The 23,203-nt window shown below is 51.3% G+C and overlaps 1 protein-coding gene across 1 annotated transcript in view; it reads right to left on the bottom strand.

The window, feature by feature from the left end:
* Positions 1-23,203, bottom strand: part of LOC146863614 (myosin-IIIb-like) — a 547,606-nt gene that overhangs the window by 205,445 nt on the left and 318,958 nt on the right. The window contains exon 10 of the mRNA XM_085627644.1: positions 15,454-15,570. Within this exon, the coding sequence (XP_085483770.1) occupies positions 15,454-15,570 (117 nt within the window). The remainder of the gene's footprint in view (positions 1-15,453; positions 15,571-23,203) is intronic.

The following is a 23,203-nucleotide window of genomic DNA, read 5'->3' as shown; positions in this document are numbered from 1 at the left end:
GATCAGAGAAATAGTGCTGTCGGGCACATAGCCATCCAACACTATCCTCCAGCGGGGAATATTCGGGGATAGCAGCCACGTCCGGAAAGACCGTACACAGCGCATGGTAGACTTGTGCATAGCGGAAGTACTCTCTATCATTTAATTTGTATTCAGTTTTAAGCATTTCAAACGTTTTGAAAGACCCCTTCGCCCAGAGATCACCCACCTTACATATACCAATCATATCCCATTTCTCAAAGCCTTTCGTTTTCCACAAACAACCCAGCCGCCCGGAGGCATACAACGGCGTCGCCCGAATCAAGCGATCCCTCCACCCCATCGCAGCATTCGCCGCATGCCACACACGTACCGCAACCTGCGTGGGTCCTGTCAACCGTGCATCCGGGGTCACCGAATACAGCGCCCTATTATAATCCCCACCCGGGAGCAGTAATTTATCCATCTCGAAGGCCGGATTTAAGGCAGGACCGTATATCCCGTGGTTCACCGCCGCCAACTGAGACGCCCAATAGTATCTTTTAATATCGGGGAGGGCGACCCCCCCCATCGTACCAAGGGAGCGTCAACTTGGCGAGAGCGATCCGCGGCCGCCCGTCCCAAAACAGTTGGCGCTGAAGACCCTCCACCTCCCGGAAATAACGGGCTGGCACGACGTCTAGAGTATTTTGCAAAGCGTATAAGAAGCGAGGTAGCGACATCATTTTAAACAATGCCGCCCGTCCGAGCGGCGAGAGCGGAAGTCGTCGCCACCTCACGACGTCGGCCTTCAATCGCTGGAGGGGAGGGAGAAGGTTTCGCTCATAGCGGACCGCGGGATCCAGAGAGATAAAGATTCCCAAATATTTGAACCCCAGTGTAGCAATCTGGATAGGGCAATCCCGCGGCAGGAGGGGGGCCTCGCCCGAGAGGACGTAAACACATGACTTGGCCCAGTTGATAACCAGGCCAGAGTTGCGACCAAAGGAATTCAATACGTCCACCAATACAATTAGCGATTGTCGGGGAGAGGTAAGATACAGAAGGATGTCATCCGCGTAAAGGGAGACACGGTCCTCAAATTCCGGCGTCCATCTAATGCCCCGCAGCGACGGCTCCCAATGCAACCAGGCGGCAAGAGGCTCCAAAGAAAGTGCAAAGAGAAGGGGTGATAACGGACAGCCCTGCCGCGTACCTCTCCCCAGTGCGAGGGGAGCCGACACCCTGCCATTCACCACAACCTGAGCCAATGGGTCAGCATATAGTAATTTTACCCAACCAATAAACTCAGGGCCGAACCCGAATTTCGCCAACACGGCCCAAATATACGGCCACTCCTAAGTGTCGAACGCCATAGTAGCATCTAAAGATGCCAAGATGGCCGGCTCACGTATAAGCTCCGCTCTAGCAAGCACGCCGTGCAACCGCCTCAAATTCAGGGCGGTATTCCGATGGGGTATAAAACCGGACTGATCCTGATGAATCAAGTCGCCCACGACCCGAACCAGCCGATTGGCCAATACCTTAGCCAGAATTTTGGGTTCTGCGTTCAACAGCGAAATGGGCCTATAGGAGGCGCAGCGATCTCGCGGCTTCCCCTCTTTGGGTATCACAACTATGGTGGCGAGAAGCTGGTCAGGGGGGAGGAAGCCCGCCGCACGTGCCGCGAAAAACATGTCCCGAAGATACGACGCTATCTTATCGGGACGCAACTTATATAGTTCAATGGGAAGACCATTAGGACCCACAGCCTTACCAGACGCGATCGAGCGAGTGGCCAAAGCGATCTCATCTGACGACAACTTCACCTCCATCAATATTGCATCAGCCTCCGATAGGGTTGGCAATGCAATGTCTCTAAGCAACAGATGAGAATCCTCCTCCGAACGCACAGAAACCGGAGAGTATACCCCGCGGAAATAATCCGCGAAGCAGTCAACAATCTCCACAGGGTCAGTCACACGCACTCCATCCATTCTCTCCACAACGGGCACCACCCTGCTCGCTCTCTCCTTCTTATCCAACCAAGCAATCAACTTTCCGGCCTTATCCCCCACATCATACAGTCGTCCTTGCTGCTCTCTACTCATCCCTTTAGCGGCATCTGTGACTAGCGCTCTATAATCTGATTGTTTGAGGCTGAGAACGTGCAATTTCTCATCAGTAACACCCCGCTCCAAGTCCTCCTCCATTTCAGCTATTTCAGTTTCCAGGCGAACCACCTCTGCTCTCCCGCACCTCTTAGCATGGGAGATAAGTGACAAGGCCTGCCCCCTGATCACCACTTTATAACCCTCCCATAGGGAGACAGCCGATGACACCGACCACACATTATCATTAAAGTAGTGATCGGTGGACTTGACCAGTTCCGCGCGGATCTTAGGGTTACGCAAATACCAGGGGTTAATGGGCGCTACTCTCCCCTCTGCCCCAGGGACAACCTTCAATTGCAACCATATAGGGGAATGGTCAGAAATACCTCGGGCCAAATGACGCACCTCCCCGATCATCCCAGCTTGGACCGCCGGCATAAGCATGTAATCAAGTCTCGAGAGACTCCCCTGGGCCCCCGAGTGAAAGGTATATTGCGCCTGACCCGGGTGCATCAATCTCCAGCAATCTACAAGTCCCAAAGTGTCCAGAAAGCCACCCAACCAGGCCTGAGCCCAAGGGAGATCCCTGGGGGGGTGACGGTCCTCCAACCCGGAGACAACAGCGTTAAAGTCACCCCCCAACACCAGAACCCCCCCAGGGAGTCCCAGGACCAGGCGCCCCAAATCAGCAAATGTAGCCGTCTGTAACCCCGGAGGCACATAAACAGCCACGAGCGAAACAGTCCTACCCTCCCATCTCCCCACCAGTGCCACATAGCGCCCCCTATCATCGTGAATCACCTCGTCCACCTCCAATGGGAGAGAGGCCCTAACCAAAATGCCCACTCCCCTTGAGCCAGAAGTGAAACCAGAGTGAGCGGCAAGGCGATAGCCCCTCCTATTTAGGGCATGGAAGGAGTTCCCAATCAAATGTGTCTCCTGCAGGAAAACAATGTCGGGCGAAATCCGTTTCAAAAACTGCAACACCACCCCGCGCTTGATCCTGTCCCCCAATCCATTCACATTCCACGAAAGGATTCTCAATCCCCTACCCCCCACCCCACTCCCGTGCATGATACCCACATCCCAGAAAGCACAACCCGGACAAGTCAGCAGAGAACTTCACATTGCCTTGCGAAACAAACAAACAGTCCCCAACACCCCCCCTCCCCCACAATCCCCCAACCACAACTCCCCCCTCCCTGCACCCCTGCTTGAGCCCAAACAGCCCCCCCCAACTCGCAGTGAGCCTGTCGCCCTAACATGTACCACAAAAAGAACCCCAGAAGGAGGAAAGGGCACCAATAAGCTCCCCACAACCTCCAAGCATGTGAAGGGCATATTGTGCCAAACTAGAGTCCAGTTGAGCCAAGGTACAAAACGTCACCAGTCTAGTCCATCACCAGGAACCAAGTTCTAGTCCTGCTCCACCAAACCCTCTCTGCTCTCCGCCATCCGACCGTCCCGATCCTGTCCCCGAGGCAAGGCATCCAACCAGTCTCCAACCGCCTCCGGCCGGTCGAAGAAGTGTGAGCGACCCCGGAACTCCACCCGCAGCCTAGCCGGGAATAACATCGCATATTTCAACTCCATGTCCCTCAAGCGCCGTTTGACGCCCAAAAATCCCAGCCGTTGTTTCTGGACCGCTTGCGTGAAGTCCGGGTAAAAGCTGACATTAGAGTTCTCAAACTTCAGCGGCCCGGCCACCCTCGACGCCTGAAGGATGGCATCCCTATCCCGAAAGTTAAAGAGTCGGGCGATGATGGGCCGCGGGGGAGCACCAACTTTGGGCGCACCACCCGGAATCCTGTGGGCCCGCTCCACCGCAAAGAACTTGCTCAGTCCCTTGGGCGCGAGACGATTGATCACCAGATCCTCCACAAAAAGATCAACAGCAGAGTCCTCCGATCTTTCCGGCACTCCAATGATACGGACATTGTTCCGTCTAGCCCTGCTTTCGGAGTCCGCAAGTCGACGGTCCGTCAGGTCACTGGCTAGCCGCAACCCACGGACCTCCGTCTGCAGGGCAGCCACGTCCACAGTTAGGCTCGACGCAGCTTGAGCCAAGGAGTCAACCCGCTCGTTAGTTTTGGACAGGTCTGCCCTGACCAGATTCACATCGATCAGGACCGCGTCCAATTTATGAGCCAGGCTATCAAACTGCTGACCCACAGCAGCCTTCATCTCCTCAATGGCGCCCATGACGTCCAGTAAAGTCAATTCTGACGATGGGCCCGAGACCTCTTTGGACCTCTCAGGCGATTTATGCGAGCCACTAGGGGATCCCTTTGTCTGCGCATAACGATCCATGTTATTGACCTAAGTATAGGATCCCCTCCGGGTTGACTTGGGTTTCGACTTGTCTCCGTCTAGTCTCGCCGCCATCGTCCGGAGGCCACCAAGGTTGGCACCCGCCAGCGCCAGGAACAAGGACCAGGTAGCTAATTCAAGTGAACACAGCCGTCGCAGACAGTAAGCCCGTGTAGAGTACGAGAGTCAGGCCAGACACTCCGCCGTCCGCGCCCCTCTGAAACACCAAAGTCCCTCAGCCGATCTCAGAGAACAAACTTGAAACCGAAAGTGAAAGTGCGGGGTACGTGGCAGGTCAAGCCCAGCATGCCGCTGTTGTTCACTTCGTACCCGGGCACCTCACCAACTCGAGATCAGGACCAAGGCATGAGCAGGCCGCAAACTTCGGAGTGCAACCATTCCGGTTCCTGGCGTCCGATCTGAGTCTGGAAAACGGGTGGCACCTCAGCGCTAGTTCATCAGCAAAAGGCCGTCAAATAAACCAGGATTAAGTCAGGATAGACGTGGGAGGTTGCGGAGGCCCCCGAGAGCCGTAAGCCTACGCGGCCATCTTGGTTGCGCGCTAGGCTCCTCCCACACATCCTCATTCTTGATCTCATCTTTCCGGCTCTCGGCATCTGAAGCATTCTAGGATGGGTGGGTGGGAGTCTGGGAGAGTCCCATTTAAAGTAGGAAAATATACTAAACATAAGCAATGACAAACACACATGTACAGAGGGACGCAACACTGATGTAAAGAACTAACACAGATATGCAGGTAGAGCCACACTCCTATTTTTCAGACCCATTTCGGGGGCTCAGGGTCTAGAGGGCAGGTGGGGGCTACTGGGTTTCAACCTTGGGGGTGGAGTTACTTTGGCAGTGGTGTTCTTGTTTCCATTCTACTATTGCTTACAATCTGGGCCAAGTACCATCTTTTGCACACTTAACTCTCAGGTTGCCATGGTGAGCGGTCACAGACTCCACAGGCAGTTTGCAAGGGTGAGTCGTCACAGGCTTCTCAGGGAGTTAGCGAGGGCAAACAGTCATGTGTTTCTCAGGGAGGATGCAATGGTGAACAGTCACAGGCTTTTTTTTTTCTCTCCAACTCTCCCTCCCAGTTCCTCTAGTTTCCTTAGGCAGTCTCCCTCCCCAATTATCCTACTCCGATGTTTAAAATTATTGCACCCAACGACCCGCTCCAAACTGACTCTGCCTACCCACTAGGTCTATCGGACTATTTAGACTTTAATTGATAAATAAAACCAGCTTCACCTCCATAAACCCCTTACTTGGGCCCCTCCCTCGCCATGACACACTATCAAAATGGAGATAAGTCCCGATACCACAGGATCTAATGGCTGCATTATCAATTACACACCTAACCTCTCTAAAAATGCCACCAAAAAACACAAACATCGTACACTCAGGGCGAGACCTGAAACCTTAATCTCAGACGTCTACTTCTGTGCAAACAAGGGTAGTAGAGTTTATGACCTCATCTTCTACACTAGTAAAAGAGCATGCTGACGGAATGTTTTCTACTCCATGCTTCGAATATCCAGCACCAGGAAAACAACTCATGGTCTCAAAGTAACAATGACGCCCTCGCTCAATCTCAACGCCAATACCACCATCACCCTCTATAACAATGGTATCATCCTCATCGAAGGCTCTAATGTCAACCTAGTTAAGCTGGTCAATATCTGCCCTACTCTCAAAAACGGGGTCTCGGCGAAACCCACTGACCCCCTACCCACACCCTACCATTACTCAGGACCTAACCAGTCCTCTCCCCACCACAGCTGGGAGGTCCTCACTCTCTAAAACATTCTTCCTCTTTAGATGATCACAGAGCCTCTCTGTCCCCTGTCAAACTGGCCCAACCACCTAGACCCCCGACTCAGAAGGCGGGCGACACTACGGTTTTGCTCTGCTCACAGCTCTCCAGTCAGCTACTGACTGATACTCGAACTGAGAGACTCCCTAGCGCCCTACTGCCACTGCTCTCAACAAATGATCCCTCTTCCCTCATCCTTCTTTCCAAGTCACCCGCTAGGCCGGAGACCTGGCAATTGCCCTCCACGGACCATGATCGGCCAAACCCATTCAACCCGGAACGGAGCATCCCTGACTCACAGCTCAATGACCATGAAATGAAATACCAGCATTTGTAAAGCGCACAACTACCTCCGGAGAGGTGTCCCGACACTGGGGGCCTTCGGGAAGATTAAGCGAGCTATTGCCCAGAGTCACATGGTGCTGGGCACTGCGGATCGAACCATGAACCTCTTGGTCAGGAGTCAGGCACCCTGGCCGCTGCGCCACATCTCTTCCACCCTCTCTCTTTTACCAACCTCGCTATCCAAGTATCATGGAACACCGCCAGTCCCTAATGATCAACTCCCCCTCCCGGAACTACGCATCACCACCTTAGACAACCCCCCCCAGACATTCTTCGAGGCGCCCCTCTGTGCCAGATCTCCCAATACATCCTTTACTCCTCTCCCAGCACTCAGACTTGGCGCCGCGCCTGGACAATATATCTCTCCAGCTGCACCTTCTCACCGTCGAACTGCATGACTTGAAAGCCCTCTCAATTGAACATCTCCCCTTGACCAGCTCCTTCCTCTCCTCTGCAAATTCGCCCAGAGCCCCCCCCCTAGGGATAGAGCTCGCATTGGGCCAGCTTTCCCACCCCCTACGTCTCGAAAACCATACCCCTACCCAACGCCCCCTCACGCCCCAGAAGATTGAAGGCCTATCTGGGGTCTAATGATATTGATGACCTACTCAACTCTTACTCGCCTATGCTCGACAACTACACGATGCCTCCAGGGCAAATCCAAGCCATCCACTCTAACCTGAACAGAGAACCCCCTCACAATCTAAGAGTCATTAATAATGAAAACCTCATGAGAGTGATCATCATCCAAGCTCCTTCTCCCCTTAATCCGGTGTGACCTAAATGTGTACTACTCAACTGGAGGTCAGCTGGTAAACTCGCCTCCGATATCTTCGACCTCATCCAACACAATGAGTTAGACATCATCATCCTACTGAACCTTGGCTAAATCCCTCTTCCACTCCTATCCTAGACCTCTTAGTACCTCCTACCCACAACGTAATTCGTCTAGACAGAGCTTTGAAGCCAGGTGGGGGTCTAGCCTGTATTCACCGGAGCACACACTCAGTTTCCCCACTCGGAGTCCTCCAAGCCATCCTCCTGTGAATACCTCGGTCACATCATTCAAGTAATAACCTGCCGGTGTGCAAACTTCACACATTATCACCCCCGGGGAAAAATTTCCCCTTCATCGAGCAACTAATGGAAATCATCTCTGGCAATGTCGACTCGATATTGTCTCAAATCTTTCTCTGTGATTTAAGACTTCACTGGTCCAACCCCAATGACCTTGCGGTAACTTGCCTTAAATCATTCTTAAGTGATCAAGAGCTCACTCAGCATTCCTACCGGCCAACCCCTAATAAAGGAGAAACTCTAGACCTCATCATCACCGAAGGACGCCATCACACTGGATACCTTTACCCCTTGCGATTGGTCCGACCACCACTGCATCTTCTTTTATATTAACAGGGAGGTGTCTCTGAGAAAGGCTCCGAGCTATCAATACAGATGAACTAGCCGCCCACTGTAAATCTGCCCTCTCCTCCGAAGCGGACATATCTGAGGTTCAGGTACTCACTGACTTCTACAACTCTTCTATCTCTAAGATCATGGATTCCATTGCACCACTCCAACAAAAACACGCTTCAACAAAAATATCCAAACCGTGGGTCAACGACAATTTAAACTCGATACGCTGCAACCTGAACAATCATGGAGATCCAAACCCTCCTTGGACCAACTCGAACTCCTCAGAGAGGTCAGGAGCTCAGACAGACTGTAGTAAGGTGGAATCTGACTGCATGGTTACCCCCACTTATCAATCCTGGAGGCAGGGTGCTGGGTTTTATGTGAGGGTGCCCGTGCATGAGCAGAGCCCTGCAGCTTTCGGAACCTTTATTCAAAGGTTGTTTGTGATACAGACAACCATATACTCTTAAGTGCATTATAACCTTGTGGTAAATGCTAACTTTAAACAGCTTCATGTTAACATGTCGTGTTTGGTGTCAATCACCTTGGAATCATACCTCCACACCAGTAACTGGTGTGGGAGGCATGATTCCACCCTACTAGAGGGAGAAATATGACAGCACTGGTACAACCGGAACCAACTTCACAGACCCTGGCATCACAAAATGGATGCTGCCAGCCACAGACACGAGTCTGCCCTCCTGCTGCTGGACGAAACTCCAGCAAGGGAGGCCTGGACAATAGGTTTCCTGTCACAGGGAGGTATGACCACCTCCCAGACAGGCTTTAGTGTATTGGTGCTCGGTGGGTGCACTCCAAGAGAGCTTTGATGTCTGCACTGGGGGCACATTTGGTGTCCCTGTGCATAATCCAGGTCAAACCGGTTGCAGGGGCTATCAGCCCCTGCTCTGGCACGAAACTGGACACAGTACATGGGTGTAGCCACCCCGCTGTCCTGACCCTCCCATAGGTGGGTCCCCAGAGTTTGTCCCACCCCTTCCTTGGGTATAAAGTAGGAACCCCTGGCAACAGGACATTAGATTTACCTGGTCGAAACTCTGCTACAGAAACCAAGTACTTCAACTATCTACACTACGCTGGAATACCGAAGAATCTCTCTTGGAGTAAAGGAGTTACTCCCCTGTAAGGCAGACACCAAAAACGCATCTGACCGGTTTGCATCTACGCAGCTCCTGAAGGACTCCGAAGATTTTGCAACATAGGAGGTGGGTTCCAAAGCTTCCTCGAGGCCGACCAGTGCTCTCAGCAAACCGGAGACACACAGCCCTCGTGGGGACCGTGCAACCCGAACCCCTGGACACCGTGCACATTTGCAGGAGCATATGCTTTTTGGCGATCCCTGAGGCTGTGCTTTGTGCTACTTGTAGTCCCGACCTCAGGCAGTGATTCCTTCAAAGATTACTGGCCTACACTCCACGAGTTGACCGTGGGCTGGAATTTTGGGTTTCCTCTCTAGGTCCCTTCACGATCCTTGGTCCGTTGACCTGTGGGTCCCTGAGAAGGGTACTTTAACTTTCAGTGGGCTTTTCTGGTTGCTCCAGATGTGCCCTGACACTCCATTGCTTGGGGAGTCCACAGGACCTTGCTGGTAGCCACCGAAGTATCTTTTCTCTGACAGAGTGGGTTGCAGTTGCCAAGGCTTGTTGGTCTCTAATCTGGACACTGACCCCCCCAGCCCTCGACATCCTTCGTGGGACAGCTCGCCTGTGGACTTTAGGCATCGTCGATGTCTCCTGGTCCCCGTGGCTGCAGAGTCAATATTCACCTCATCTCACCTGAAACACTCGACATCGGTGGGCATTAGTCTACCGAGCACCTGGTCACTGGCAAGTGACCCAGACTCTGTCCCCTCTGCTTTCAGGTTCTTCTCAGCTCCGATCCAGGCTTGGATCACACCGGGCACTTCTCTTCCCGGCAGCAGCACTTTGCAGCATCACGTCATTGAAAACAACAAAGATTCCCAACACCATTTGACACCTATGAACCCGGCTTCCCTGGGTTCGGTAACACGAGTACTCCAGTGCTCACATGGGTGCTGCCCTTAGAATCTTCTATGTTTGAAAGGGTTTGCTCAAAATCCTCTCCTAAGTGTCCTTAATCTTTAAAATTCCAACCGTGACTTTCCCATAGGATTGTACGGAGCTCACGCCTGTGTTCTCACACTGCACGCGTCCCCCGTGGTTCCCCTGTGTCACTATCTTGGGTGGTTCCTTGGGGTCCCAGTGATTCTACGTGCTCTAGGCACTGTCTCTAGTCAAGTCGTGGTTGTTATACCACTTTCTTAATATATGGTTTGGTCTCCACCTGGGGCCCACTGTGTATTGTGCTATTTACTGTCGTTTTAGTACTGTGATATTGTGTATTTTATGCTCTAATCCCATAAAGAGATTAGTAGAGTGTTTAGTAATAAATACATATATTTTATATATACCTTGTGTGGTTCTCCTTTCATTTGGTCATTCAGGAGGTTATGATCTGGTAAAGCAAGCTGCTTTACATTCCTTCAAGACTTAGCCTGAAGGCTGCTCTCCATAGCTACCACTAGGATAGCTTTCAATAAATGTTGTCTTTAACCTATCACCATAAAGGGTTGTTTGGACTAATACAAGGTGCCCACTAGAACTAGTTGACAGCATATAGCAGGCCACCTTCTCAAACAGACTACTTCAGATCCCAACTTGATTAAGCCGCTAATCGCCCCAAGAACCTTTTTGACCTGGTGCAACAGCAATCGGTGGAAGGTCCAAACCACTCTGACTCAGCAGTCAGCCCACCCTCACGCGACGAACTGGCTGATTTTTTTTTACTGAGAACTCAATACTCATCAACATTGACCTCGCTTCTAAGCAGGCTCTACTGCCATCCTCTGGGTCTGCACCACCTCCTGCCCTCTTCGAGAAGCTCAAACCGATCAGTCTGAGCACTAAGAACAATGCGTCATGGGCACCTTCACTCCCTTCAGTGAAAGAGACATCAACAAGACTCTTCAACCCATCTAATCACTTCAGCGACCCGGTGCCTCCTTCCATCTTCAAAGAAATTAAGAATGTCGTCATCCCCACCTGGACAAAGATAGTCAACGCCTCACTGTCGCAAGGCACGATCCCAGACTGCCTAAAACAGCTCAGGTATCACCTATACAAAAAGAAACTAACGCAGATAGTGCTGATCTTAACTTCCGCCCTATCTCGAACATCCCCACCCTAGCCAAACTCCCAGAAAAATATGTCCAATCAGAACTCGGTGCTCACATGGCTTTCGGAGTGGTCACAGCGCTGAATCGGCTCTCACTCACATGATGGATGACATTTTAAAAATGCTCGATCAAAACGATCTTGCCTCCTAATCCTCCTTGACCTTTTCTCTGCGTTTGACACGGTCTATCAGGACAACCTCCTATTCATTCTGGAGCACAGGACGGGCCTTTCTGGGTGGTTGTTACAATGGTTCTCGTCCTTCCCCCACCACAGATCACAAAGAGTCAAGGCAAACCACTCTCTCTCCCAGTCCTCTCCAGTATCCATGGGGGTCCCCCAAGGGTACGCCCTATCTCCTATACAAGTTATTCTTGGAACCATTAGCTAATGACCTAAATTCCACAAACATTCTCTTCCATATGTATGCGGACGATACGCAACTTTATCTGAAAATCTCCTCCCCGGATAACCTCATTTCACTCAACACTACTCTAATGTCTACTCCAAACTGGTTAACCGAGAACCATCTCCTGCTCAACCCCTCCAAAACAGAATTCCTTCTCATTTCTCCTCCGAATCACATCCCCAGACTAGACCTTTGGCTGAACCACCTCATTGCCTTCAACTGCACCCCCCTCATTATCGGCTCAGCCAAATCTCTTGCAATCACCCAGGACAAGCATCTGAACATGAAGAATCATATCGGCAATGTGTGCAAGGGAGCTAATTACCCGATGAGGATATTCAGGAATCTCAAACCATTCCTTCCACAAGCTGGTCTCAAGCAGGTGGTCCAAGGGCTTGTTTTGCTGAGACTAGACTATGGCAGTGTTACGCTCTGTGGCCTCCCCAAATATACCCTTGCCCCACTAAGGGCATCATTGAACGCTACAGCCAGATTGGTTACGGGTACCAAAAGAAATGCGCACATATCCCCAGTCCTAAAATCCGTTGAGTGGTTGCCCTACGAAGCACAAATTCAGCTAAAGATTGCCTGCCTGTCTCACAAAGCCCTCCATTTCAAAACTCCCAGGTATCTAGCTCAAAAGCTTGAATTATCCGGAAGTGGTAGACCCTCAAGAAGTGCTAACACTTTCCTCTTGAAACCACAGATCTTTCGCAAAAAGGGAATTTGCCACAGAGCGTTCTCCGGCGCTGCCCCGAAGATCTGGAACTCTCTTTCACCAGACGTAAGCAGAATCTCCTCCACGGTTGCTTTCCAATTGGAAGGCAAAAGATTCTTTATGAACAAGTTCTTACCTTAATGGGTTAGGATCATCTGCTCTAAGTCACTGATCCTACAACCTTAAGACTGTCATTGGATGCTGCTCTTCTTTACACTATCTCCCCTCTTAGCTCGCTGTGTACCAGTTATTATTCTCCTTTGACCCCTTTGTCTTGGAATTGTTCCGTTTGGTAGTCTTATCTGATGCCGCTATTGCATTTATTACCTTCCCTCTGTCCAATTGTAAAGCGCTCTGATATCCTTTGGGATCTTGTTTGAGCTATATAAAACTTTATAAATAAATAAATAAGGTAGGTAGCGATGGTGAGTGGTCACACGTTTCTCAGGGAGTTAGCTAGGGTGAGCAGCACAGGCTTCTCAAAGAGACCGCGATGGCGAGCAGTCACAGGCTTCTCAGGGACATAGCAAGGGTGAGTAGTTACACGCTTCTCAGGGAATTAGCGTGAGCTGTCACAGGCTTCTGAGGGAGGTTGCGAGGGCGACAAGTCACAGGCTTCTCAAGAAGGGAGCAAGGGTGAGCGGTCACAGGTTTCTCAGGGAGGTAGTGTGGGTGAGTGGTTACACGCTTCTCAGGGAATTAGCGAGGGCAGTCACAGGCTTCTGAGGGAGGTTGTGAGGGCGACAAGTCACAGGCTTCTCAAGAAGGGAGCAAGGGTGAGCGGTCACAGGTTTCTCAGGGCGGTAGTGAAGGGGAGCAGTCACAGGCTTCTCAAGAAGGGAGCAAGGGTGAGCGGTCACAGGTGTCTCAGGGCGGTAGTGAAGGGGAGCAGTCACAGGCTTCTCAAGAAGGGAGCAAGGGTGAGCGGTCACAGGTTTCTCAGGGTGGTGGTGTGGGGGTGCTCGGCCTCAGAACTCAATCAACCAAGATACACTGTGAAGTTACCATCCCACGCAGTGCCCAACTTTGCGGGAAACAAAAGTATTTTGATCACACAGTTGTACTAACTACTATGCAATTTAGTTTTCATGTCCATGTCTCTGATCATTAGCTCTTCTAGATTGCTGCTCCCACACGGTCCCTCTTTGCCCCCCTCCCAAGATCTCTCCCCTGGTTCTAGGATCCCCCTCTTTCTAGGGGGATCAGGAGTCGTGTGAGTCTGTCTCAGGTCGAGTCCAATCACCCACAATTTACAAGTGTGCTCAATCTTAAGTCTCGCCCCTTTGCAGGATGAAAGAGTCCCCTCAAGGTCTTTTCTGGGCCACATTACTCGCTAACCTCAATTCCGTGCACTTCTTGAAGCTGCAGCGCGCCTAGTCTTTGTTGGGGTTCCACTCTGTTGGCCCCAGGGCGCGTTCAGCAGCACCCACACCCTGCCTTTCTTTTGGGGTCAGAGAGACCTGAATGTAGCGGCTCCAACATGGTTCATGCGGTCGGACACTGGACGATCGCAACTCCTGAAGAAGTGGCCCCTACCGGTCTGCGGACAAGTCCAGTCTCGGGGGTCCCTTCTCAATCAGCAGTTGTAGCCCACCTCAGGACGGGCTGGTCAACCGGTGTAGCCCTCCCAACTGGGCCTTCCAAACTATGGTAGGTGTGGCCCTGCACCGCGCTCGGAATCCGGCAGATGCAGCCTCGCACAGGCCTTCAGCAGCTCTTCCTCTCAGGAGGCAGCAGACAGCATTGAGGTGCTTCAGTGCAGTTACACAGCGCCTCTATCTAGAGAGCCAGGCTTCATGCAATGACCCCCCCCACCCCCACCCCTGGATGGTACCAACCCTCTGAGAGCTCTGCAGAACGTTCCCTTCCCTGTTCACAGAGCACTTGCAACTGGAACCAAGTGGGATCTTTTGGGTCACACTTGGTGTACAACTTTTAAACAGGAGTTGTGGATCCGCTGTCGCAGACTGTGGAACCGGTCTGGGGTGCGTCTGCTGTCAAGTATCCTTACCAGCCTGTTCCCCAGACACACCTTAGTGTAAAGTGATGCTCCTCACCCACAACAGAGGCACAAAGAGGTCTGTGACAGCCAGGTGGCCACGTCCAGCGGGCATTACCCAAATGAAGGAGCAAACAAGAAAAGACACAATGGTACGCCCCTTCATAAACCCTTCCCACCAATCACAATAGCCACAGCCCTCAGCTCCACCATCCACCAAATGACAGGTTCAGGAAGACTGCTTAGCAGCTCCTTGTGGTAAAAACACCTCATTGAATTCGTAAAGGGGAGCTCAGCCTTTTCCACTTCACTCTCTGGGTCTCCTCCCTTCAACTTCAGCAAGTCAGCATTACAATCCCACTGTCTGGAAAACAACTTAGGAGGGGTATACGAAATGGATCGCACATGCTTCCATGACTATGACTTACACACACCATGCATATACCACGCAGGCTACAAACACACTTGTGATGTTAAGGCTGGGATCTGGTTTAGTGAAAAAAGCAGAACCTTATAGAGCGGGCCAGTCGACCTCCACTCTAGTGACAGATAAAAAGGTTTGGCCTCAATTATGGATTCACAAAACGTAGTGTGTTACCAACTGTGCTCTATGTGCTAAAACCTACAACAGGGACAGTAGTCCACGCTTGGTGCACCCCTCTAGGTCTGGGACCTCTCGCACATTAAAGACACTCCTGTGACCCTGTGCACACCATACATTAGTGTGATGCTTGGGCCGTCCCAGGATACCAGATACATGGAGCAGGGTACTTGGGGCAGGGGAGCTCAACTGTACACCATCAGGGGGCATTCCTGCCCCATCACTTACCTATGCACATAGGAAGAACTCAAGGGCTGAATCCAGTTCAGTAATTGTGGACAGTTGTTCACTGGCAACTCCTCATATAACGAAAAGGAAAAGCGGCCCAGAATATCTTTGATAGTCTGAACTCAAGTAAGCACAGAGGACACTGAACACTGGCCCCGTAACGTTCATACGTGTTTACCAGTTTTGTCCATGTGCACATGAGGTGGTGAGAGCAGGCAGGATTGCATGTCAGTTGAGGAGACTGAGGCTTCTGAGGGAGGGAGAGGAGGGAACAGATACACAGGTTGACAACACAACGAACACAGCTGAGGATGGAACACTCACCGATCTCCCTCAGCTCCACCTCGTGCCCCACATTGGCAGCCAGCAGCTCGTTCACCTTGCTAACGATCCATCCGAAGACCCTGCCGTAGGCCACCTTGGCGATCGAGTCGCGGGCATCTGTAAAGTAAGAGGACGCGGTCAGAAGCCCTTCCTTCGTACACACACCCAGGCAAGCCCGTCCAGATGACCGGTCACGGAGTCCATGTTGTACACTCACTGTCTCTGGACAACAGGTCATACAGACTGAGATGGGCTTGAGGGACTCTACCCCAGGGCAGTCCAAGGGAGGCCCAGGAGGGAAGGGTTTGCGGCATCTTTTCACTATTAGCTAAGGAATTCGGTTTTGTTGTGAAACAGTGAGTGTAGGTTGGGTGGATGCCCTCGAAGGTCAATGGTGAACACCTGACTTTATAACATGAATATCTGGTGCTGCTCTAGGAGAGGCAGGGAGAACTAGCGCTTGGATGCCTCCCGCTAACATAACAGAACAGAACTCCATCAGTGAATCTATAGATTTCTCCAGTCATCAATCTGCTGCATCACCGATTAGGGGTATGCACCTGCTGTCGCCTCTGCATCTGGGCCAAGCTTATGCCTGCTGCTAGGAGGACGTGAATTTCCCCATTGGCGTCATCGTGAGATAGAGGCCTCATTCCCTGGGCCCCCCCCCCCCCACCCCCAAGAGGATGAGGCTTGCGTCATGGGCACAGTAACACTTGTGGTAGACCGCCCGGTGAGGGGGGACCCAGGTCTGGATCCGCGCTCGTGCCCCCCACACATGTAGGACACTGCCTCTACCATCACAGCCCTTCCAGAGTGCTTCTGAGCTGCCAAACATCTTGTGCAACCGCACAGGGGTAAGGTGCCAGTGTGCCAGTATTTTATATACATTTTATTTAGAGCGTAGACATACATGAGAATTTTGAAGCTCTCTCCCAAATAACCTTCCATGTCTCCTCCAAGATTTCTACACCTAGTTCCCTCTGTCATTGCATCCCATACGCATGTCTCTTGGGGAGGGGGGGGAGTCAGTAGACAGCCACAGTGCCCAGACATACCTTTGCACCCAATGCTCTTAGTGTCTAGAGATTCCATCTGAGTTTCTTCCCGTTCCTGCGCTCCCGGGGCGGAGTCTCTTCCTGCCCAGTGTAAAGCTTGTGAGTCTATAGATGTCTTGTGTGGTCAAGGCAAACTTCCCCATGAGTTCAGCCCGCCATCAAAGGTCCTATTCTTATTTTTTTTTAAATGGGCAAATGTATTGGGGGACCCCAATTTCAGGTGAGAAAACCCGAGTCTCAACCCCGGGGGGGGAGGGAACCTGGGTAGTTGTTAGCTATAGGGGCGAGGGGGAATCTGTAGGGAGGAAGAGCCCGTGTGCACCATACCGAAAGCACCAGTAGCAGCCACTGCTAAGCGCGCATGGTGAGACGGGGAGGGAGTGTGTGGAGGGGGAACACAAGAATGTAATGGACTTACCTCGGTGCCGCCTCTGCTCGGTCTCCTGTGGGCCGCAATAGGAAGCTTCCAGCCTCTCGGAATCCCCTGTCCAATCAAAACGCTGCCTTAAGCTCTGGTGGATGCGCTTGGAAGCCAGGCAGAATGGAAACACCACAACTCCCGGGATCTGACCCAAGGAGGTGACCGGCGGGGGCGACACTACCCTTGCAGGCTGCTTGAAGGAATATGCTACTTACCAGTATGCATCAGTTCTTGGCATGTAGAGCTGCAGATCTACACACTTTTGCATGGATCGCCATCTGGTTTTGGGCACGGATGTTTGCAGTTTGTTTTTCCTCTTGGAAAGTCTTTGGAAGTCACGAGGTCGGTGACTCCTCCCTTGGATCGTATTGCGCATGGGCTTCGGCTCCATCCTCAGATTGTTTTTCGCCAGCAGGGAAAGATGGAGCGTAGTAACAACAGTGAAGATGCCCATGTGTGTGTTGTCTAAATAAGATAAACTGGAACAGATACAGTTAGCCGGGGAGGCGGGTGGTCGTGTGTAGATCTGCAGCTCTACATGCCAAGAACAGATGCATACTGGTAAGTAGCATATTCCGTTCGAGGCATATGAGCTGCAGATTACACACTTGTGCATAGATTATATAGCAGTACCCACCGTTAGCAGAGACCACCCGTATCTGTTGCAGTGGTTTGAAATAATGTTTTGAGTACAGCCTGGCCCACACTAGCTTGCTGCTTGGTTTGCACATCTACACAATAGTGTTTGGTGAAAGTGTGCGGTGTTGACCATGTAGCTGCTTTGCAGATATCATCTAAGGGGATGTTCCCTAGAAATGCCATGGAAGCCCCCATCTTCCGTGTAGAATGGACTTTAGGGGGAACGGATAGCGTTCGTTTTGCTTTGTGGTAGCAAATCTGTATGCATTTTACAATCCACCTAGCTATCCCTGATTTAGAGATGGGGTTACCTTTATGAGGTGGAGAGAAAGAGACAAACAGTTGTTTGGTCATTCTGAAAGGTTGTGTTCTTTGGATATAGTAAAGTAAGGCTCGTTTGACATCTAGCGTGTGCAGAGCCCTTTCTGCAACGGTCTGAGGTTGCGAGAAATATACTGGTAATTCTACAGATTGGTTTAGGTGAAAAGGGGAAATGAATTTAGGTAGGAATTTTGGGTTGGTACGGAGAACAACCTTGTTCTGGTGCATTTGAAGAAAAGGTTCTTGTTTAGTAAGTGCTTGTATCTCACTGACCCTTCTAAGGGAAGTGATGGCTACAAGAAAAGCTGTTTTCCATGTGAGAAATTACAGTTGGCATTTATGCAAAGGTTCGAAGGGAGGCCCCATCAGCCTTGTGAGCACGATATTTAAGTTCCACACAGGTGAGGGTGGCACTCTGGAGGGAATTATTCTTTTTAGGCCTTCCATGAAGGCTTTAATGGCAGGTACTCTAAAGAGTGATAGATGTTGCCTGTTTTGTAAGTAAGCTGCAATTGCTGCGAGGTGTAGCCGAATGGATGTATAGGCTAGATTACACCTTTGTAGGTGGAGTAAGTAGCATATGATGTGTTGTATAGACACGTCTAGAGGATTGATTGTGTTGTTATGGCAATAAACAACAAATCTTTTCCACTTGGCAGCGTAGCAGGCGCTAGTGGTAGGGCGTCTAGCTTCTCTGATGATGTTTACACAGTCAGGGGGAAGGTTTAGGTACCCGAATTCTAGGATTTCAGGAGCCAGATCGCAAGGTTGAGCTGAGCTGGGTCCGGGTGTCTGATCTCTCCATGGTTCTGGATTAGGAGGCATGGTGAGAGGTGTAGCTTTTGGTGTGGTACTACCGAGAGTTCCAGCAGCGTGGTGTACCACGGTTGTCTGGCCCACGTTGGAGCTACTAGGATCAGTGTGAGGGAATGCTGTTGTAGCTTTCGCACCCCTAATGGAATGAGTGGGAGAGGCGGAAAAGCGTACGCAAATTTGCCTGACCAGTTCATCCATATCGCATTTCCTTTGGACAATGGGTGTGGGTATCTGGCGGCGAAGCTTGGGCATTTTGTGTTTTCGTGGGTGGCGAAGAGGTCTATCTGTGGATGCCCCCACATTTGAAAGAACGGATGAAGAACCTGTGGGTGAAGTTCCCACTTGTGGATCTGCAGCGTCTGTCTGCTGAGCAGATCTGCGCAGGTGTTTTGGACTCCTGGGACATGTTGAGCTAGGAGAAAGATTTTGTGTGGAATTGCCCATCTCCATATGCTCTGTGCTAATTGAGAGAGCTGTGGAGAGTGAGTGCCGCCTTGTTTTTGAATATAATACATGGCCGTCATGTTGTCTGTGCGAATGAGGACTGTCTTGCCTGAAATCCGTGGTTGAAAGGATTTTAGGGCTCGAAAGATTGCTAGTAACTCCAGGTGGTTGATATGGAGTAACTTTTGTTGCGGCGTCCATGTGCCCTGCGTTGTGAGGTGTAATAGATGAGCTCCCGAGCCGGAGAGCGATGCGTCTGTTAGTATTATTTGGGGAACCGGGTCCAGGAACGGTCGACCTTTGGAAAGGTTTATGGTGTTCCACCACTGCAGAGAGCGATGGGTGCGACTGTCTACCAACACCAGATCTGTCAGTTGCCCCTGGGCCTGGTTCCATTGGCGCACTAAGCACTCTTGGAGAGGACGCATCTGGAGTCTTGCATGAGGCACTATGAAAATGTAAGAGGCCATCATCCCTATTAGTTGCATAAACACTCGTGCTGGAAGAGAGTGTTGAAGTACGAATTTTTGTCGCAAAGCCTGAATGCTTGCAATCCTGGCCGGATTGGGGTAGGCTATTGCTTTTGAGGTGTCTATGGTGGCACCGAGGTATTGTTTTACGTGGGATGGTGTTAGCTGGGACTTTTGGTGGTTCACCGTGAAGCCTAGCTGGTGAAGTAGTTGGATTGTGGTGGCGGTGTGGTGTACACATTGGTTGTATGAAGTGGCTTTTATCAGCCAGTTGTCCAAATATGGGAAGACGTGAATGTGCTGTCTTTTGCGGTGTGCCGCCACCACCGCTAGGCACTTGGTGAATACCCGTGGTGCTGTTGTGACTCCAAATGGGAGCACCTTGAATTGGTAGTGTTGTCCGTCCACTACACATCTGAGGTACTTTCTGTGAGCATGGTGTACTGGTATGTGGAAGTATGCGTCTTTCAAGTCTAGTGTGGTGAGAAAGTCGTTCTGGGAGAGGAGCGGAAGTACCTGCTGAAGCGTTACCATGTGAAAACGGTCTGAATGTATGTATGTGTTTAGGGGCCGGAGATCTAGAATAGGTCGTAGAGTCTCGTCCCTTTTTGGTATTAGAAAATATAGGGAGTAGACCCCTAAATTTTGTTGCTTGACGGGAACGTGTTCCATTGCCTGTTTTTGTAGGAGGGAGATTAAGTCCTGCTTTAGTAATTTGGAATGTTCTTGTGACATTGGGCGTTGCCTGGGTGGAATGTTTGGGGGGGGGGGTAGATGTTAATTCCAGGCAGTATCCTGAAGTCTGCCCCCGACCGGAGTGGGATGGTCTGGAGGGAGCGGGGGGAAGTCATTGGGTAGGCGGTGTGGCAGAGCGGGTGGTATTTGTTTTGCCTCTGCCTTTATTATTGTTGCCCCTATAGCCGCCTCTTTGATAACTGTGAGAAGTTGGCCTGGTATATGATGTTCACTAGTTAAAGTGACCACCTTGTACCATGCCAAGCAACCCTTATGGTGTGGTTGTAAGTCAACCTTTTCGGACTAGCTGCCCTAGTGGTAGCGTAGGCTAAGCAGTCTTTGAGGCTAAACTCGTTAAAGCGTGTTAAGCATGCTGTTTTACCATATGTAACCCCCCTTTATACCAATGAAAGGACACCACACAGATATATATTCAAAATATATATATGTATTTATTACTCAAAGTATCCCCTAGACTCTTTATGAGCACAGGAGCACAAATCGTTAAACAAGACAGTGTTATAATATACAGAAGTTGCACTTTATATGGATGGGCCCTGGTGGCCACTCAAACCATATACTAAAAATAGTGGTATGAGTACCACGAAGAGGAAAGGGAAAAGGCCTAGGGCCTCTAGAATCGCTGGGCCTACAAGGAGCTAACTTCAGTTAGTGACCAGGAGGTCCACGGGTCGCGTGTGCAGTGAGGAAAGTAACACGCGTGCTCCCATAGGTTTTCAATGGGTGCGTAAAAGTTAAAAAGTTACTGCAGAAAGGGTCTTCTGGATGGACTACGATCTCAAGATTCAAAACACAGACACTAGAGATGATTCTCTACACTTGGGCACCGGAGTGCCAGCTTTACCTCACCCACAGGAAGCGGGTGCATAGGTCTCGAAGTGCGTCATGTTTCTTCTATCGATTCAATGGAGCCTGTCGACAAAGATGCTGCAGGCGGTCGGTCCAGAAGTGCTGCGTTGGATCCAAGGGTGGATCGGAGTTGTAGAAGACCTGAAAGCAGAGGGGACAGTGTTCACAGTCACTAGCCAGTGACCGGCGTGGCACCACGTAGGTACCAGGCGATGTCGGGTGCAAACAGGTGGTTAGGTGTAGCTTGTCTCCGCAGCCACGTGGTCCCTGAAGGTCGACGACGTCCAGGAGTCGAGTCACGAGCTGTCCCACGCAGGCTCTCGCTGTCGGCGGTGTCGGCGACTCAAAAGAAGCAAACAAGCCTTGGCAAAGGCAGGAGTCGTGGAAGTTCAAGAAAGCTGATTGTTCTGACCAGCAAGGTCAGAGGGGCTGCTCTTTTGGAGAGCAGCTAGGGCCAGTCTGGAGCAACCAGACCAGCATTGTTGATTTCAAAATAGGTCGCCAAAATGGCCACTAGCCAACGGGCCAGGGACCGGGCAGGCGCGTCGAGATGCAAAGTGCAGAGGGGCCCCACGCAGATCGTGGAGATGCTGGAGGGCTCACCTTTGGTGCAGATGCTGCTCGGTGGTTGGGCTTCTCAGGACCCAAAGCACAACTTGGAGGGAGCCTCTGTCGTTGCGCTTGCAGCTTGTCGTTGGTCTTCCAAGATGGCTGGCTCCACGTGTCTCAGTGCCTCCACGGGTTCCTTCTTCTCAGGGACTGTGGATCGGGCGGTGAGAGGTCTGGAGGTCCAGGTCTTGTTGGGCTCTGGGCTCGGGCTCCGGCAGGAGGCGGCGGCAAAGCAGACGTTCAATAGCTGGTTGGTGCTTGCGTTAGCAAGATGGTCACTCCCTGACCATAGGGGAGATTTCCTTCAGTCCTCTGTGCAGCAGAGCGTCGAAGTTCCCGTCTTCTTCTTGTGGTTAAGTTGATTCCAGGATGTCTGAAGTCTTAGGACACAGCTCCTACCTTTAAGCGGATTCTAGGGGCCGGACTACCTGCTAGGTCCCTCCCTAAGGGTGGGACCAGGAAGGGGGGTGGTTACACCCCCAATCCTTTGTCCAGCTCGCCCCAGGTCCGGGGCTGGTGTGCCCCAGGACCGGTTTGAACTGGCATATGCACCGAGGCTCCTTGTGAGCCTCAGGCATGTCTGATTCCTTTCAAGCCCTACCTGACCAATACACAAAATCCTGTCTGGGGTGGTGCTCGCACCTCCCCTGGCAGGAAACCCTTTGTCCACGTCTCCCAAGCTGGAAGGACTCCCAGCAGCAGGAGGTCAGACTTGTGTCTGTGGTGGCAGCATCCATTTTGTGGAGCTGACGCTATGTCTGATTTTACCCGGGTATCAGGTACTGTACATGTCGTGTCCCTCTAGAAGGGTGGAATGCTAACCCCGTCGCCAGAATTGGCGAGGGGTTAGTATTCCAATTCGTATGACACCTTACTCGACATGTTTTGATAAAGCCAAACCAAAGATAGCATTTACCCGCGAGGTTCATAATGCACTTAAGAGTATATGGTATGACGATATCTGGAAACGGTAGAAGGAAGTTGTTCCGACCACTGCAGACAGGCTCAGCTCATGCCAGAGCACCATCTCACATGGAACCAAGCACTCTGCCTTCAGGATTGTCAAGGCCTGCCATAGGAGTGACTTATAGGTTACCATGTGTCCCATTTAAGGTTAGGTATAGGTATACTACACCTAAGTAAGAGGTGGTTACACCAACTTACCCCAGCTGAGTGATCAGCCAGTTGTGTCAAATTGCTAGGCCAGGCCAGGGGTGGCATAATACATGCTGCAGCCCCTGGTAGGCCTTAGATACACCAATGCCCTGGGTACCTAGTGTACACTGGTACAGGGGCTCACAGGGTGATCCAATTCCAATTGGTTATGCACCTAGGGTGCATAGTGTCAATTTAGTTAGAGAGAACAG

The sequence above is a fragment of the Triturus cristatus genome, chromosome 2_1 (genome assembly GCF_964204655.1).
Source record: "Triturus cristatus chromosome 2_1, aTriCri1.1, whole genome shotgun sequence".
Classification (NCBI taxonomy): domain Eukaryota; kingdom Metazoa; phylum Chordata; class Amphibia; order Caudata; family Salamandridae; genus Triturus; species Triturus cristatus.
The sequence above is the reverse complement of the archived record's forward strand: the minus strand, read 5'-3'. Positions and strand labels throughout refer to the sequence as shown.